Below are 15,679 nucleotides of genomic sequence, written 5' to 3'. Positions count from 1 at the left end.
TGAACTAATCTACTTAGGTTAGTAGTTTTAAGCTTTTCTGTGCTACATGCTGGTAATACAAATACAAAGAATGAAACATTCCCCACTCTCAAGGATCTGTCCAATATTTTTCTGATACCTAGCTTAAGGATTTTTATCACTTCAACTAGAAAATTTCTATTGCTTTGAATTAATATTCCTTTAAATCAATTGCTATCTCTAATCAAAAAAAGCAACTATAGAAATCAGTCTTAGAAAATTCTTTTGAAGAAGGACACTGCTTTATATGAATTGTAGGTTTCTTATTCCTTTTGGAGGACTTGGGGATAACAATAAGGGTTTGTGCAATACTATATATCCTCTTTTCCCTTTTGCCTGATTCTGCCATCTCATTCACTAAAACTACAGTTTTTCTTCCTCATTTTTAATGGAAAGACTTCAATTTTTTGTAACTTGGGGAAGTAGCTCTTGTATTTTTAATATTTAGAAGAGGAAATGTAATAAGTAATTATTGCTCGTCAGAGTAATTAATGGGCTCTTGTCATTTGAAGGCAGTCTGCTATCTTAACTTTTGAGATGTCACTGAGGGATATAGGACCCAGATATAGAGTTTTAAGGAACCTTAGAGGACATCAAGACCAACATCTCATTTTCCTAGAAAAGAACAAGGGAAAATAAACCTTTGTTGAGGTTAGTCTCCCATCATACAAATTAACTTCCTTTGGATGTGCATTTTGGCACATGTAATATTCCTTCCCCATATGTCAATGACCTTGCTCAGAATTGCTAAGTCTTTTTTTAATTAAAGATTTTATTTATTTTGAGTTTTACAATTTTTCCCCCAATCTTACTTCCATCCCTCCACCCCCCACAGAAAGCAATTTGTCAGTCTTTACTTTGTTTCCGTGTTGTACAATGATCCAAATTGAGTGTGATGAGAGAGAAATCACATCCTTAAAGAAGAAACATAAAGTATAAGAGATAACAAGATCAGACAATAAGATATCAGGTTTTTTTTTTAAAATTAAAGGGAATAGTCCATGAACTTTGTTCAAACTCCACGGTTCTTTATCTGGATACAGATGGTATTCTCCATTGCAGACAGCCCCAAATTGTCCCTGATTGTTGCATTGATGGAATAAGCGTGTCCATCAAGGTTGATCATCACCCCCATGTTGCTGTTAGGATGTACAGTGTTTTTCTGTATCTGCTCATCTCACTCAGAATTGCTAAGTCTTGAGAAGTCTCGCTGTGATTCTTGTTTATACCAGAAAGCTTGGGATAACAGTAGTAAACACTTACATAATATATTACGATGTGAAAAACATTTTAAAAAAAAAGCACTTTTATTAAAAGCACTGTCAGAGGACCAGTCCATGCAGTCCTATTCACCTACTTTACAAAAATGAAAACTGAAGCCCAGAAAGATTAAGTGATCTGTCCAAGGAGCCGTGGATGGTAAGTGGTTAAGGTAAAAACTGAACCCAGGTTTTCTTGACTGTAACACTAGTGTTTACCCACTATAACATATTACCTCACAAAAACTTTGTAAGGAATATTCTATTATTATAATGCCAAATTTACAAATGAGGAAACTGAGACAAATGGGACTTCTCCAGAGTTACACAGTTAGCTCCTGAAGAGCATCAAAGGATAGTAAAATGAATAAAAAAGTAATATATAAAAATCACACATGAGAATGCACTAAAAGATTGTTATGTATTTGCCAGGCACCATGGTGCTTTACCTGTATTTTTTTTAAGAAATGTCATCAGCTTTGATATAAGAGACAAACTTCAGGAGTTCAGAGTACATGTTGCTGATTTCACAGCCTTATCTTTAGTTACCTCAATTTGAGTCCAGGAATTCCTTCTCTGCATCTAAATCAATTCTCTGGAATTGATTTAGGTGACAGTATATAAAAATGATCTTTTGATACCTTAAGCCCCTCCCTACATCTTCTTCATTACTGGAAGATGAATCTTGGTAAATAAAGGATCTTGTAAATGATGATCTAAATTCCCTTAAGGATCTTAAGAGGCCTTTCCTCCAGAAGGGATAATGATTCACCTAGTTTCCACCACACCACTTTCTATTAGATCAGTTCTAATGAAGCAATTATTAAACTCTTAAAATGCTCTCTGGAGTCCTAGAAAAGACAAAACAACAGCCCCTGTCCTCAAGGAGCTTATATTCTCATAAGGAAGACACCAATGAAGTATATACACACAAGAAATATACAAAATAAATGAGAGTTAATCTCAGAGGAAAGGCACTATCTGGGGTTGGGGAGGGATGGCAGTAGGGATAGAGGAAAGGAAAAAATGGTGGTAAGGGTAGAGAATGGACCCAAGAAAGAGTCCTGAAGAATGTCCCAAGATCTACTAACCCTCTCAAAGCATTTGATTTATGCTCAAGCATTGTTAAGTTCTTAAGGGATCTGAGTTATCAACTACAACTTGGAAGTAAAATGAAGAAAGGTGAGTAGAAACACACACACACACACACAAATATATATATATATATATATATATATATATATATTTGTGTGTGTGTGTGTGTGTGTGTGAAAAAATAAAGGAAGTCAGAATTCTTTATCTCAGAACATTATACTTTATACTTTAAAAGTTTTGGCAGAGAGAAAAAGAATAATAGTGTCAAAATCTCTTTTTTTCTTTCTATGTTTAACTTTTATATATTTATGAAGGAACAGATTATTTCTTAGAGAATGAGCTCTCTTCCTTAAGGTTAGCTTTGTAAAAGATTTATTGTGATGCACTCTGTCATATTCTGAAAAACTTTGTGCAGAATATATATATATATATATATATATATATATATATATATATATATATATATATATATATATTTATCTTGGTTCTGCTGATGAGTGATGATTTAATGATTGTTCCTCTGCAGCAAAGTAGGATGATGGATTGGGTGCACTGGAACAGGTGTAGGGGCCAAAAGCTGCCCAGCTTTTTCTCTTCAAAGAGGGAACTGCCACTTATGGTTTTATATATAGGAGTTCTTAATCTTGAGATCACTGACTTGGTTTTATTCAAGAACTATTTTGATAACCATGTTTCCATTCAATTGATTTCCTTTATGGTCTGATGGGTTTTATTTTAGGTATTAAAATATTATTCTGAGAATAATAGGATCCAGAGGCTTCACTGGGCTGCCAATAGAGTCCATAATGGCACAAAAATAATTAAGGCCTTGTGTAATGAAACTAAGCATAGAGGCTTCCCACTTTCCCAAGTTGCATATGTGTATATGTCTGTATTTTTTTAAATTTTAGTTATTTAAGACAATGGGGTTAAGTGACTTGCCCAAGATCAGCTAGGCAATTATTAAATGTCTGAAGTCAGATTTAGACTCAGGTCCTCCTGACTCCAGGACTGGTGTTCTATTCACTTCATCATCTAGCTGCCCCAGTGTATGTGTGTTTTAATAAATTTTTACTCTGAGAATTCTAGAATTTATATTGGATAAAGAAAAAGTGTTTAATCGACTAAAATGGAGGCAAACATCAAGTTTTGGAATCAACAAAATATTTACATGCTCCCTAAACTCTTTATATCAACTGTGTAGGGTTTATTCTGAACAGAGTGTATACATATATGTGATTGTGTGTGTGTGTGTGTGTGTGTGTGTGTGCGCGCGCACATAAAATTCTCTATTTTAGCCTTTGAAGGTAAGTACCATTTTAAAGTTACTTACTAGATCAACCTAGCATATTACTCATTGATAAAAATGTCTTTTACTCACAAAGTCTGGGGAGCTATTGTGTTATTTTTCATGTAAATAAATGCATACACCTGGATTGGTTATAAAAATACTAACCAACTTTTCCCATCTACACCTCCAGTATCTGATAACAATGAGCATTATTAGCCTGAAAAATATAATACTATCAAAATATTTGTGAAAATAATTATTTGAATGAATAAATGAAGCATTTAAAGTAAAAATGTAGCTAATATTGTTTATCAGGTGCTGTACTTAGTGAAGGGGATGCAAATATTAAAGACATTCCTTGCTCTCAAGGAGTTCAAATTCTAATGAGAAAGACAACCCAAATGAAAAAGACAACCTTAGCTCCAAATCAGATGGAAAAAATATCATGTTCTCAAGGTGCAATAGGAGAGTAGATGTTAGTGCCCCTTCCTTAATATAATTTCCATTGATAAAAATGTATCTGATGTTGGAGCATCTGACAGTGCCAAGGACTTTGGTTGTAAAAATGTTCTTTTCTGGGTCTTCAGGAACTATGGCTGAAGCACTTGTAGAAGTAGTTACAAGGCTGCTTCCCAGGAAATGACTGAGGGCTCTGGGCTAGAAGCATTGACATTCTCAGTTTCCAAGTTCATGGTCCTAGACTGTCTCTACTAGGATCTGAGGGGAAATGATAATCCAAGAGATGGTGGTAATATGACTAGCCCAGCACCCAATCTCTCCTTCCAGGTAGGTGCCTTGCTGCTTCAGCTAGGCTACCTGTCTGCTCTGTGTGTGATTGTTGGTTGACAATGGGTGGGGATGGCTGGTCCTTTCACCAAAGGGGTTGCTTCCTCAGAAAATAGCTGTGAGGACTGGTCTAGAAGCAGCATCAGGGGTCTAGGAGGTACTGCTACTCCCAGGACTACTGGGACAGGATTGTTGATCATATTTTCCATTTTCATTCAAACGAAATGAATCTATGCTGAATTTTTTTCCTGGTTCAGGCTCATTTTTTTTTCAGGTCAAGTATGAGCTTGTGCTGATTATTATCACTTCCCTGAATGCAAAATCACCAAAATCATAAAGCTCTAAATGGCATATAAGTTGAAGTCTAAGGAACTAACATCAAATGGGATTTTACTCATATAGTTTCATCTATCCCTAGTACTTCTTCCCACTTTCTGATTTGGGCCTGAGAGGGCACCTAGCTTCTCCTTTGAACAAGTTTCAATTTTAATATGGAAGCAATCTGGAAAAGAAATACTCCTGACCTTGCCATCCCAAGATTATACTCAGTAATTAAATGCTATATTTGAGATATGTTTAACAGCAGCTGAAAGCAGAGAGAATGGTCTCAATGATCACTAACAGAACCAATAAAGAGAAGTTGTTATCAGACAGTCATAAACTGTCTGCTGATTAGGGGATATACTGCATCTCAGTGTTCCAGGAGACTCTATGTTACATTCCTGTGACAAAGAGGACAGCGGATACCAGTCATTTGACTGTGTCATGTTAGGAGAGAGACTGAAGGGAAGCTTCATGAGTGATGTCTGTACAGACCCATCTTGTTTGCAGGAAACTCAAACCAGAAGTATTGACCCAGAACAGACAGAATACAGTGGGATGTACTTCTCTATAAAAGTACAGTGTGCTGTGGAGTTTGAACAAAGACCAAGGACTTAACTTTAATTCAGAAAAAGAAAACCTGATATCTTATTGTCTGATCTTGCTATCTCTTATACTTTGTTTCTTCCTTAATTTCTCTCTCATCACATTCAACTTAGACCAATGTATACCATGGAAACAATGTAAAGACTGGCAAATTGCCTTCTGTGGAGGGTGGGGGAGGGAAGTAACATTAGGGGAAAAATTGTAAAACTAAATAAAATCCTTATAATTCAAAAAAAGTACAATGTGAATATACATTCAAACATATATCCCAATGCTTAAGAATCTATAAATCTCTCAAGCACCTTAAAAACAAACCTCATATTTGTTTTCTTTGTTCATACCTATTTTTTCTTTTCCCTGATTTGAGTTGAAAGGGAAGGGAGAAATTATATCTATAGTTACATACATACATATTAAAAAGAGCTATAAATTGTAACTAGAGAAAAATGTTAAAATTATAACAAAGAGATTATAGTGGTGAAAGTTCACAACAAGCTAAATTATTAATGTAAAGGCTCTGGAAGGAAAAGAAAAGATTTAGTTGAATAAGTAATTCTGTGTACTTCCTCTATGATTTATAGACATGAAGAGTGACTACAGTTTTAGAATGATGGGTAAAGGAAGGCGAGAGTGCAGTTGGGATTGTTTCAAAGTAATTCTTCCCTTAAGTATCACAGATACCCCAATAGTGGACATTTATCAAGGAAAGGATATTTTTGGAACTTAGGAGAACAAATACAAGGAAAGGGCAAAAATGATACCATCCTTCCAGCAATTAAACATATATTGGAAAAGATAGGTAACCTGATAAAGAGGATAGAGGGGTGTTGAAAAGCCTGGGGTTCCAGTTTGGTCACCGACATATATATATATGTATGTATATGTGTATATGTGTATATATGTATATATATAATTTATCCTCTCAGTAACTTCCTCTCTACTCGCCCCCCCCAAAAAACTATAAGTTGGAAACAGTGGCTGATCTGCACTGGTACAGGGAATTTCCTCACCTGGTGTTCCCTATACTGATAAAAGTCATTCGAAAAGTTAGAGAAACAGTTTCTGTTTTCTTCTTTCCACAAATGAACAGGAAAATAAAGGACAGCAAAGCGGGAAGAGATGGAATTTTAATAGTGACACAGCAGTTAAAGTTCATCTAACACCTTCTGCAATGTGGTAGGCAGAGCAGCTACAACTCCGGGACTTCCTTTTTCCTGACCTCATAAAACATGCCTTTGTTGACCTTTGAAGGTACATCTTTATTGTTTTACTTTCCTGATATGAATTGGATAAGGAAATCTGAGCCCAGTTATTCATTCGTCAACCCAAAGGCTATTTTTAATGAACTGATTTTAATTTTTTTGAGGGGTAGGGAAGAGTATTAAGGGAAGCATCTTAATGAAGTATTCTTGGTAAATAAAAGGGAGAACTAAAATTCCCATGGATTGCTGTGATTTTGTAAGGACAGAGGTTCTCTGCATTAACATTCATTATTTCCTATAAGCAAAAGTCTGGTACTCAGGGTATGACTGGACAGCAAAAGACCAACAGGGAGAGGGCTTCCATCCCAGGGAACTTCCTCCTCCACCACCCCTCCACAGTCTGGTGATTTTTTTTTCCCTCTGAGGACTCTGAGGTTCTCCCATGGATCCTCTTCTTTGACATGAGGTACCTGTAGAAATACAAAGATGTCTCTCTAGTTTTTAACTGGCCTCTTTCTACTAACCTACCACTCAATAAAATCTGTGCTGCCTTTATGTACTGGGACATCATAAAAGCTCAAATTCACAACTTTTTGCTATGTTTTCATGAACTGAATTTTTTTTTTTTACTATCTGTAAAGTCATAAAGAGGGATGGCGGAGGGGGCAGTTGGTTTACACATGGACATGTACCTCTCACATAAAAACTTCTAAAGTTACAATTCCTGTTGCATTTGTATCTTTATATTACTTTTTATTACCAGGGACAAATGGTGGCTCAATGAATACAGTACTGGGTCTAGAGTCAGGAAGATATAAATAAAAAAAAAATCTGGCCTGTGAAACCCTGGGTCAATCACTTGACCTCTACCTACCTCAGTTTTCTCAACCATAAAATGGAATAATAATAGCACCTGCCTTGCAGCGATACTGTGAGGATCAAATGAAATAATATTTGTAAAAATGCAGTACCTTGTACATATCAGTGCTCCCCCCTTTCTTTCTCTCTCTCTCTCCTCATCCTCTATCACCACCTTTCCCCTTTAATGTTCCCCTGGGATATATAAAAAAGACTTTCAGCATTACATGAAATTTTTTTGTCAGATAATTGTCCCTTATCCTACCTGAAAAGGAATTTTTCTCATGTAAATTTCATGTAGTTATATAAACACAATTATAAGGAAGTTGTTTTGGGGTGTGGTATTTTTTTAAACTCTCCCTCCTAAAGTTGAAGCTTTTTGGCACATGGTCAGAATATGATTTTGTTTCAGGTAACTGAGAAATAACAATTGATAGCAATAATGTTGACAAGCAAGTAACACTTCATTTTCTGGAAAAGGTATTTGCTTGAAGCTTCCTCTTTTGCCATGAGGCACAAGAAATTCCCCAATTGTATGCTCCCATAAATCAAAAATACAATCTCTAGGAAACCGTGCACCTGCAGCAGTAGCCAGAGCTGTATGCATTGGAAATTTCAATGGAATGCAAATGATACTGCCAGAGTCTGGAAGGAGTGGACTAGTGGAAAAAACAGTCATAATCACAGTGTACCTAACACTGTATTTTGATCTGCTTTTCAAAACAAGTATAAGTCTGTCGGGGAGCTGGGATTAGTCAGTAAAGCAAGCACATAAACCCTTCCTCAATATTATCTTTAGTTAATTGGCAAGTACAGTGATTTTTTTTTCCTGCTGCCAGAAGCATCCTGTCCAGTTACAGATAAGCACAGTTAAAAAGGTCTAAAGGAAATCTGTGAAAAGTGGTCTCTGCTAAGAGCATACTGGACATTTGTACCTTGGGAAAAATTAGTTTGTTTTTCTAGTGATTTCTCACTGGATTCTGAGGTGTTACTCATTTTTATTTTATTTTATTTTTTTTTACAATTTAATTCGGTTCAACAAACATTCACTGATCTTTTTGTTAAGTGCCTAGAACAATATATGGCATTATGGATACAAATAGAAAAATAAAACTTTCTCTGCATTATTGCTCATCATCATCATTTGTAGAAATGGGACTCCACCACTAACTCCAAAGAAAAGCATAACTAAGTGGCCATAGCAGGTTTCTCTGAGGTTATATTTCTTTAGAGCATGGCTCCTCAGCTTAAATGAAATAGTTCCTTGCCTAAACTGTTAAAAATATTAAGTAATCCCTGATTTTTTTAAACCCATTAGGTTTTTCTGCCTTCTCCATTTTCAATCATACAGTTGACTTTCCAATCAAAATTTTTGTTGTTCAATAGTTTTTTAATTATATCAACTCTTCATTACCCCGTTTGGGGTTTTCTTAACAAAGAGACTGTAGTGGATTACCATTTTCTTCTCCAACTCATTTTACATATGAAGAAATTGAGGCAATCAGGGTTAAATGACTTGCCCAGAGGCACCCAGCTTGTAAGTGTATGTAAGACCAGATTTGAACACAGGAAGATGAGTCATCCTGACTCCAGACTTTGGCGCTCTCTTCACTTCGCCATCTAGCTGTCCTATTGATTTTGCCAATCAAAACAGATAATAAATAAATGAACTTTCATTACACTTCCAACTTTCAAGCTGCAGTCAGCTCTCATACCTGTGAGAAGCTCTTCACCCTTGGTGGAATATCTGCTTCCCACACAGCAGTATCTCTCAAGGTCAGGTCAAGACCTGAACGATTTATTAAGCACCTACTGTGCATGTTAAAAGCACTCTCTGCTTTCAAGAAATTCACAATCCAATAGGGAAGACAAAATGCCAACAACTTTAGAGAAATAAGGTATACAAGATAAATTGGGGCTAAGATAAAGGAGGACTATGAGAGGCTTCTTAAGAAGGTAGGGACTTATGGAAAGACTTGCATGAACTGATATTGAGTGAGATGAGCAGAACCAGAAGAACATTGTACACCCTAATGCAACATGGGGGTGATGATCAATCTTAATGGACTTGCTCATTCCATTAATACAATAATTGGGGCAATTTTAAAGCACCTGAGACAGAGAATACCATAACCAAAGAAAGAACCGTGGAGTTTAAACAAAGACCAAAGTCTATTACCTTCGATTTTTTTAATTGTCTTATGTACTACATAATTTTGCTATTTCTAATATTTTATTTTCTCCTCAAGGATATGATTTCTCACCCAACACATTCAATTCCTATCAATGTATAGCATGGAAACAAAGTAAAGGTTATCAGACTGCCTTCTCTGGGGGGATGGGGGGAGGGAAGGGAAGGTGGAGAAAAAGTTGTAAAATTCAAAAGCTTACAGAAAAATGAGAGGTAGAAACTATATTGCATATAATTAGAAAACAAATAAGAGCTTAATAAAAAGATAATTTTTAAAAAAGGTAAGACTTAGTTGAGATCTGAAGGAAGCCAGGAGGTAGAGACATGGAGAGAGAAAATCTCAAGGATGGAGACTAGCCAGTGAAAATAACCAAAGTTGGGGGCAAGGAGGCAAGAATTTTTGAATCACAGCATATAAAGAGGGTAATAGGGTTTCAGAAGCCTGGAAAGTTAGGAAACAACCAGGTAGATTCTTCATGTTTTCATACATTGTTACATGATTTGCAAAGAAATGTTAATATTAGCCTAAAACACACACACACACAAAAAGAAAGCAAACCAAGTGAAAGGGAAAAAACTTAGCATACATGTAAATTCACCACAGAAATTATATACAGTCAAATCAAACATGTTATGTTAGACTATATATGTCATAGCTCTCCTTTAGAAGAATCAATAATTGGTTGACTATGCTGATTTTGGATGATTTAGTTATGAAATGCTTTCAAGGAGATAGAACTCAAAAGATCCTTTGTACAAACTGGAGAAGTCATTTGGCCCATATGGAATTCAGTCTTCTCATCTATAAAATGATCCATTAACATCTTTGAGCTCTAAATCCATGATCCTATTATTAATGTCCATAAGCTAAAAGATATGCAATTAATTGGTCTAGGTACTCTTTTGGTGAGGGTGACAGAACCCAAAAATATCTCTGGATCCATTTAACCTGAGCAGATTGAATTGTTTCTAGATTTTGATCTGGGATTCTGGATAACTGCCCAGCAGACCAAGGAATATCTCACTTGATTTCAAACCAACTCAATGGGAACCTACAACACTAGAATCCTCCAACACCAATTAATCCAGAGAAACAGTTTGGTATCCTAATAGTCTTAAAGTCAGAAGCTGTAAGTATAGTGTTTAGGATAGAAGGGATCTGTTATTTTAACAGATAAAGGAGTTGAACCAGAGAGAAAGTCAAAAAGTGGCAGAGGTAGGACTTGAACTCAGATCTTTTTGATTTAAATCTAGACTTCTTCCTTCCTACCTAAATTTGAATTCTGGTTTGGTTATTTATTTTCTGTGTTAGATCTATCATTAATATATCTTCCAGATCCTGATGTAAAATAAAGTCGACACTGACCTTACCAGATGATTGTGAAGAATGGCGCTCATATATGTAAAATCTTTTGTAAACATTAAAGTGCTAATGAATGTAAGTTTAAAATTATTATTTAGTCAGATAAGGGATGTTTCAGAACTGGTACAGAGCCCCCAGGGTTGTTGTTATTGGAAGTGGCCCCAGGAAGTGTTCTAAGTCCAGGGCAAACCTGACCTAAAACAAAAAGGCTTTGCCAAAACTATACTGACTTCAGGGAAGTACTGCATTTAACCCCCATTAGCCTCAGGCCATCACCCTTCCATTCAGTTGTCACAGAAACCTAGAATCTCTTTCTGGAACAGTTACTAATATTCTCAGTATTCATTTTCTTGGCTATGAAAATGGAATACTGTCATTAACCCACCCCAAAGAGAGGTAGCATAATATAGTATAAACAGAATGAGTAATACCTGGGTTCAAATACTACCTTAGATGATAATTAGCCATATGGCCATAGAAAGAAATAATCATGACAATAACTAACATTTATGCATGCCTTATACCTTATACATGCCTGGCACTGGCATGTATCTCACTTGAACCTTAAAACTACCCTGGGAGATGAGGAAACTGAGGCAAGCAGAGGTGGAGTGACTCTCCCATAGTCAGTCACACAGGTATAATGTTTTCCTGATTCCTGCCCCAGAGTTCTATCCACTGCACTATCTAGTTGTCTAGGTCACCTAATTCAGTTTATTAAGCATATTATGAACTTATTAAATGCTGGACACTATAATAAATATCTACAATGTGAAAGATACAATGGTAGGAGCTAGAGATATATAGGGAAAAATTAAAAATACTTTTCAACTTTTTTGGAGACCCTTTACCCATCTCTAAAATGGGGTTAATAAAACCTGCAAGACCAATATCACAAGACTGATGGAAACTCAAATGAGTAAACTTTTAAGATAAATGTCACTTACTGTAAGGTTAAACATTTATAAATTTTTCTTAGTCCCTTTGAACAAGATGTTCTTCCCCCATTAGACTCAGTAGTTTGTGTGTAAAGTTTCAAGATAATAATGATAATTAGCCATATGGCCATAGAAAGAAATGCGCCTAATATCTTCAGCTTTATGTTTCAAAATGCTTTGGTAGCTACTGTTACATTTTGATATGATGGCATTCCTGTTTGATACGGGAAGGTAGGTATTATTTCCATTCTATTGATGAGGAAAGTGAAGGGCAAAGAGGTGAGGCAACTAGATCAAGTTCACAAAGACAGTAAAAGCTACAAATTTATGTCATATTCACTTTGTGTATATGCATACATATAATATACACAAATGTATGCACATGTATGTATACATTTTCTGCCAACTTCATTTTCTCCACTATTAGAGAAACTAGTTTCTACCTTTTCTTCTACCCAACTCTTTAGTAGCTACATAAATTAGCATTTTGAATTTTGCCTCCTTTTTCTTCTTCCAAAGTTTTTGGACAAGAGAATCATCAATGAAATACACATCCATACCCACAAGTGCATATGGACAAAATAAAGCAACAAGATCAATAAGGAAGGAGCATTATTAGGAATTCATAACCTGAATAACTAATTCCTAAGTGTTTTGCTCAAGTAAGAGAACATGAGATATAAAGAGACTTTCAGACCTTAAAGTACAATTTACGATTGTTATTATTCACAATTTTATTTTCTAAATTTTGCTTCCTAGGTAGACCTTCTTCCCTGGCAGCATCATTCTTCCCTAGCAATAAGTTGTGGCTAGAAATGGACTGGTGTCAGAAGACCAGTATCCCCAACCCTCACCACTCATTCATCCCAGTTAAAACCCTTGGTTTCCTTCTTTTTAATTAGTTCCCTGCTTTTGGCTTGCTCACTATCACACCACTCTGTCCTTCCTTCTTTGGGAGCCGTGGAAGGTTTCCTCCGAGAAAAGTGTTCAGTATCTTGTACCAGAGTTTCTGGATTTCCCCTTTTCAGCTTCTCTCACCCCAGGTACTCCTCCCCCTTTTCCTATGAGAAACTCTGGGAGATGGAGAAAAGAAGTCATCACTTGTCAATTGTGTATAGAAAAGAGAGTTGGGGGTCCCGGATTAGTGCACTGGATTGGGAAATTACAGCACTGAACTTCAGCACTTGTTTTCCTTTAAAAAAAATAAAACACTACCCACCACCACTGGCACCAACCTCTCGATAACAATCCTCTACTAAAATATTCTGCGAAACGGAAGATCTCCTGCCACCTAGAAGCTGAAGTTGGGCAGGTTCTTCCAAAGGTGGCAAGGTTTTCACTACAGGCCCAGCCCGGGCTCTGTGGGCCGGCCCGGCCGGGGCTCTGTGGGCCGGCCCGGCCGGGGCTCTGTGGGCCGGCCCGGCCCGGGCTCTGTGGCCCGGCCCGGCCCGGGCTCTGTGGCCCGGCCCATGTCCGGGAGGCTCATTAGCAGACGCTCGGACCAATAACGTGGATGTGTCCTTGTTCCTTTGGCTACGGAAACGCGCGGAATGAAGGCGTGGAAGGGTCATAATCTGCAGGGACTGGGGAAATAAACACTCGCCCATGAACTCACAGATCTTGTAGGAGCGAAAAAAACAACAAGCCCACACTGGTGGCTCCGTGATCCCTGGGCCTTGTGTCACAGTGGGCCGTGGCAGCAGCCCCCTTCCCCTCGGGGTGCTCCCTCACGTCCCCCAGCGGTTCTCACCACCAAGCTTCTAGGCTTTGTGCAAAATGCCCAGGTGTGTGAGAGGATGAACGTGTCCGCGCGTGTCCGAGGTGGGGTGAAGGGCGAGGGGAGAGAGTCTCGCGTGGCCCACGCAGCCCTGCCTGCGATGAGGGTCCCCCCCGCCTGGCCACGGTCCTCCCTGACCCCGATCCCCGCGTCCAAGCCCGGGCCCACCCCTCCTTACCTGCAGCGGGGCGAGCAGGACGCAGAGCCCGAGGAGCTGGCGCTGGAGGGGCGGCCGGCGGGACGGGGCCATGGCGTCCCCCGCCTTCTGCAAACCCTTCCCGGCGGCACTGGGGGTCTCCGGCCCCTCTCGCTCCACGCCGGCGGGGGCTCCGCCTCGGTCCTCCTTCCCTCCCCGGGTGCCCCCTGGCCCGTCTCCTCGGCGGGCGCAGCCACCTGTCCCCGGGCGGGCGCAGCGCGGGGCTCCCCGTCCACACCCCCTTCCCCTGTGCCCACCCACAGCCCTCCCCCGCTCGCTCCTCCCAGCCGCAGATCTCCGCACTACAACGCCCCCACCCCCACCCCGGGTCCTACTTTTCTGGAAAGGTGGGGAAGATTCCTTGTAGGTGTCGGTAGGGGGTAAAGAGTGGGTGAGTGTGGGAGCTGGGGATGACCTGGTGCTGAGAGGGGCTGGCTCTGCTTTCAGGAAAGTGAGGAAGTTGAGTTTGATTAAAAAAAAAAAAAGACTGGGGCATTGAAAGGTTAGGTGGGGAGAAAAGGGAGGGATTGAGATTTAAAGAAAAAAAAAAGGAAGTACAGGTTTTGCCTAACTCAATCCTTCTCATTGTCTGGGCTTTTTTTTTTTTAAGATTTTATTTATTTTGAGTTTTACAATTATCCCCCTAATCTTTCTTCCCTCCCCACCCCCACAGAAGGCAATTAGCCAGTCTTTACATTGTTTCCGTGGTATACATTGAACCAAATTGAATGTGATGAGAGAAATCATATCCTTAAGGAAGAAACATAAAACATAAGAGATAGCAAGATCAAGTCTGAGCTTCCTTGTCCCAAAGTTCAGATCTTATTTTCAGTCAGTTCCTAGACTGGCTCTTCGGCGTTATGAGTTTGAACCCACAGGTTTCACATATGTAATAAAAATCCCCTTTAAAAACATTTTTAAAATAAACCAAACCAAAACATTTTCTAGGTCCTGAAAAAAAATGACAGTCCTGAATTATTTAGGGTTATTGGGTGCTTTGCCTAAAGTAGAGGAATCATAGAATCATAGGTTCAGGATTCAAAACGTACTAACCTTAGACCTTAGTCTTTGGTTACACAAATAAATGGGGAGGATGAGTTGAGGATAGGGGTCATGGTGGGCTTGAACAATTATATTCCATTATCCCTTAGATGAAATTAAGAGTGCCAGAATTTGCATGTTTCATTTGCATATGAAATAATCTGGAAACCAGGCTGAGACCCTGAATTTACACATAGGTGTGAATTACTTAGGTACTTCTTTTCTGTCCACTCATCTAATGAAGTAAATGAAAGAGACTTGCAGCTTTAAAATAGAGCTAGAGTGAAGACAGTTTTTACAAGTCTTTATGGGATGGGGAATTTCTCTTTCTCCACTTTGACACTGACAAAAAAAAAAACATGACATCTTGCAGCAGAAGTTTATGACCATGAGAGATAATGTACTTGCTAGAAACCTGACCTTCCATGGAGAGAGAGAGAGAGAAGAGAAGAGAAGAGAAGAGAAGAGAAGAGAAGAGAAGAGAAGAGAAGAGAAGAGAAGAGAAGAGAAGAGAAGAGAACAGAACAGAAGAGAACAGAAGAGAACAGAAGAGAACAGAAGAGAACAGAAGAGAACAGGAGAGAACAGAAGAGAACAGAAGAGAAGAGAACAGAAGAGAGAGAGAGAGAGAGAGAGAGAGAGAGAGAGAGAGACAAAGACAGACAGACAGAGATATACCCAAATAGAAATAGAAGAGACAGAGACAGAGAAGGCACTCAGCATTTGGAGTTGGGATC

The 15,679-nt window shown here is 38.5% G+C and overlaps 1 protein-coding gene across 1 annotated transcript in view; it reads right to left on the bottom strand.

The window, feature by feature from the left end:
- TNFRSF11A (TNF receptor superfamily member 11a) overlaps positions 1-13,955 on the bottom strand; it is a 123,687-nt gene extending 109,732 nt beyond the window's left edge. The window contains exon 1 of the mRNA XM_074208154.1: positions 13,884-13,955. Coding sequence (XP_074064255.1) covers positions 13,884-13,955 — 72 coding nt within the window. The remainder of the gene's footprint in view (positions 1-13,883) is intronic.
- Positions 13,956-15,679: the final 1,724 nt, after the last annotated feature.

Source organism: Macrotis lagotis, chromosome X, assembly GCF_037893015.1.
Source record: "Macrotis lagotis isolate mMagLag1 chromosome X, bilby.v1.9.chrom.fasta, whole genome shotgun sequence".
NCBI lineage: Eukaryota > Metazoa > Chordata > Mammalia > Peramelemorphia > Peramelidae > Macrotis > Macrotis lagotis.
The sequence above is the reverse complement of the archived record's forward strand: the minus strand, read 5'-3'. Positions and strand labels throughout refer to the sequence as shown.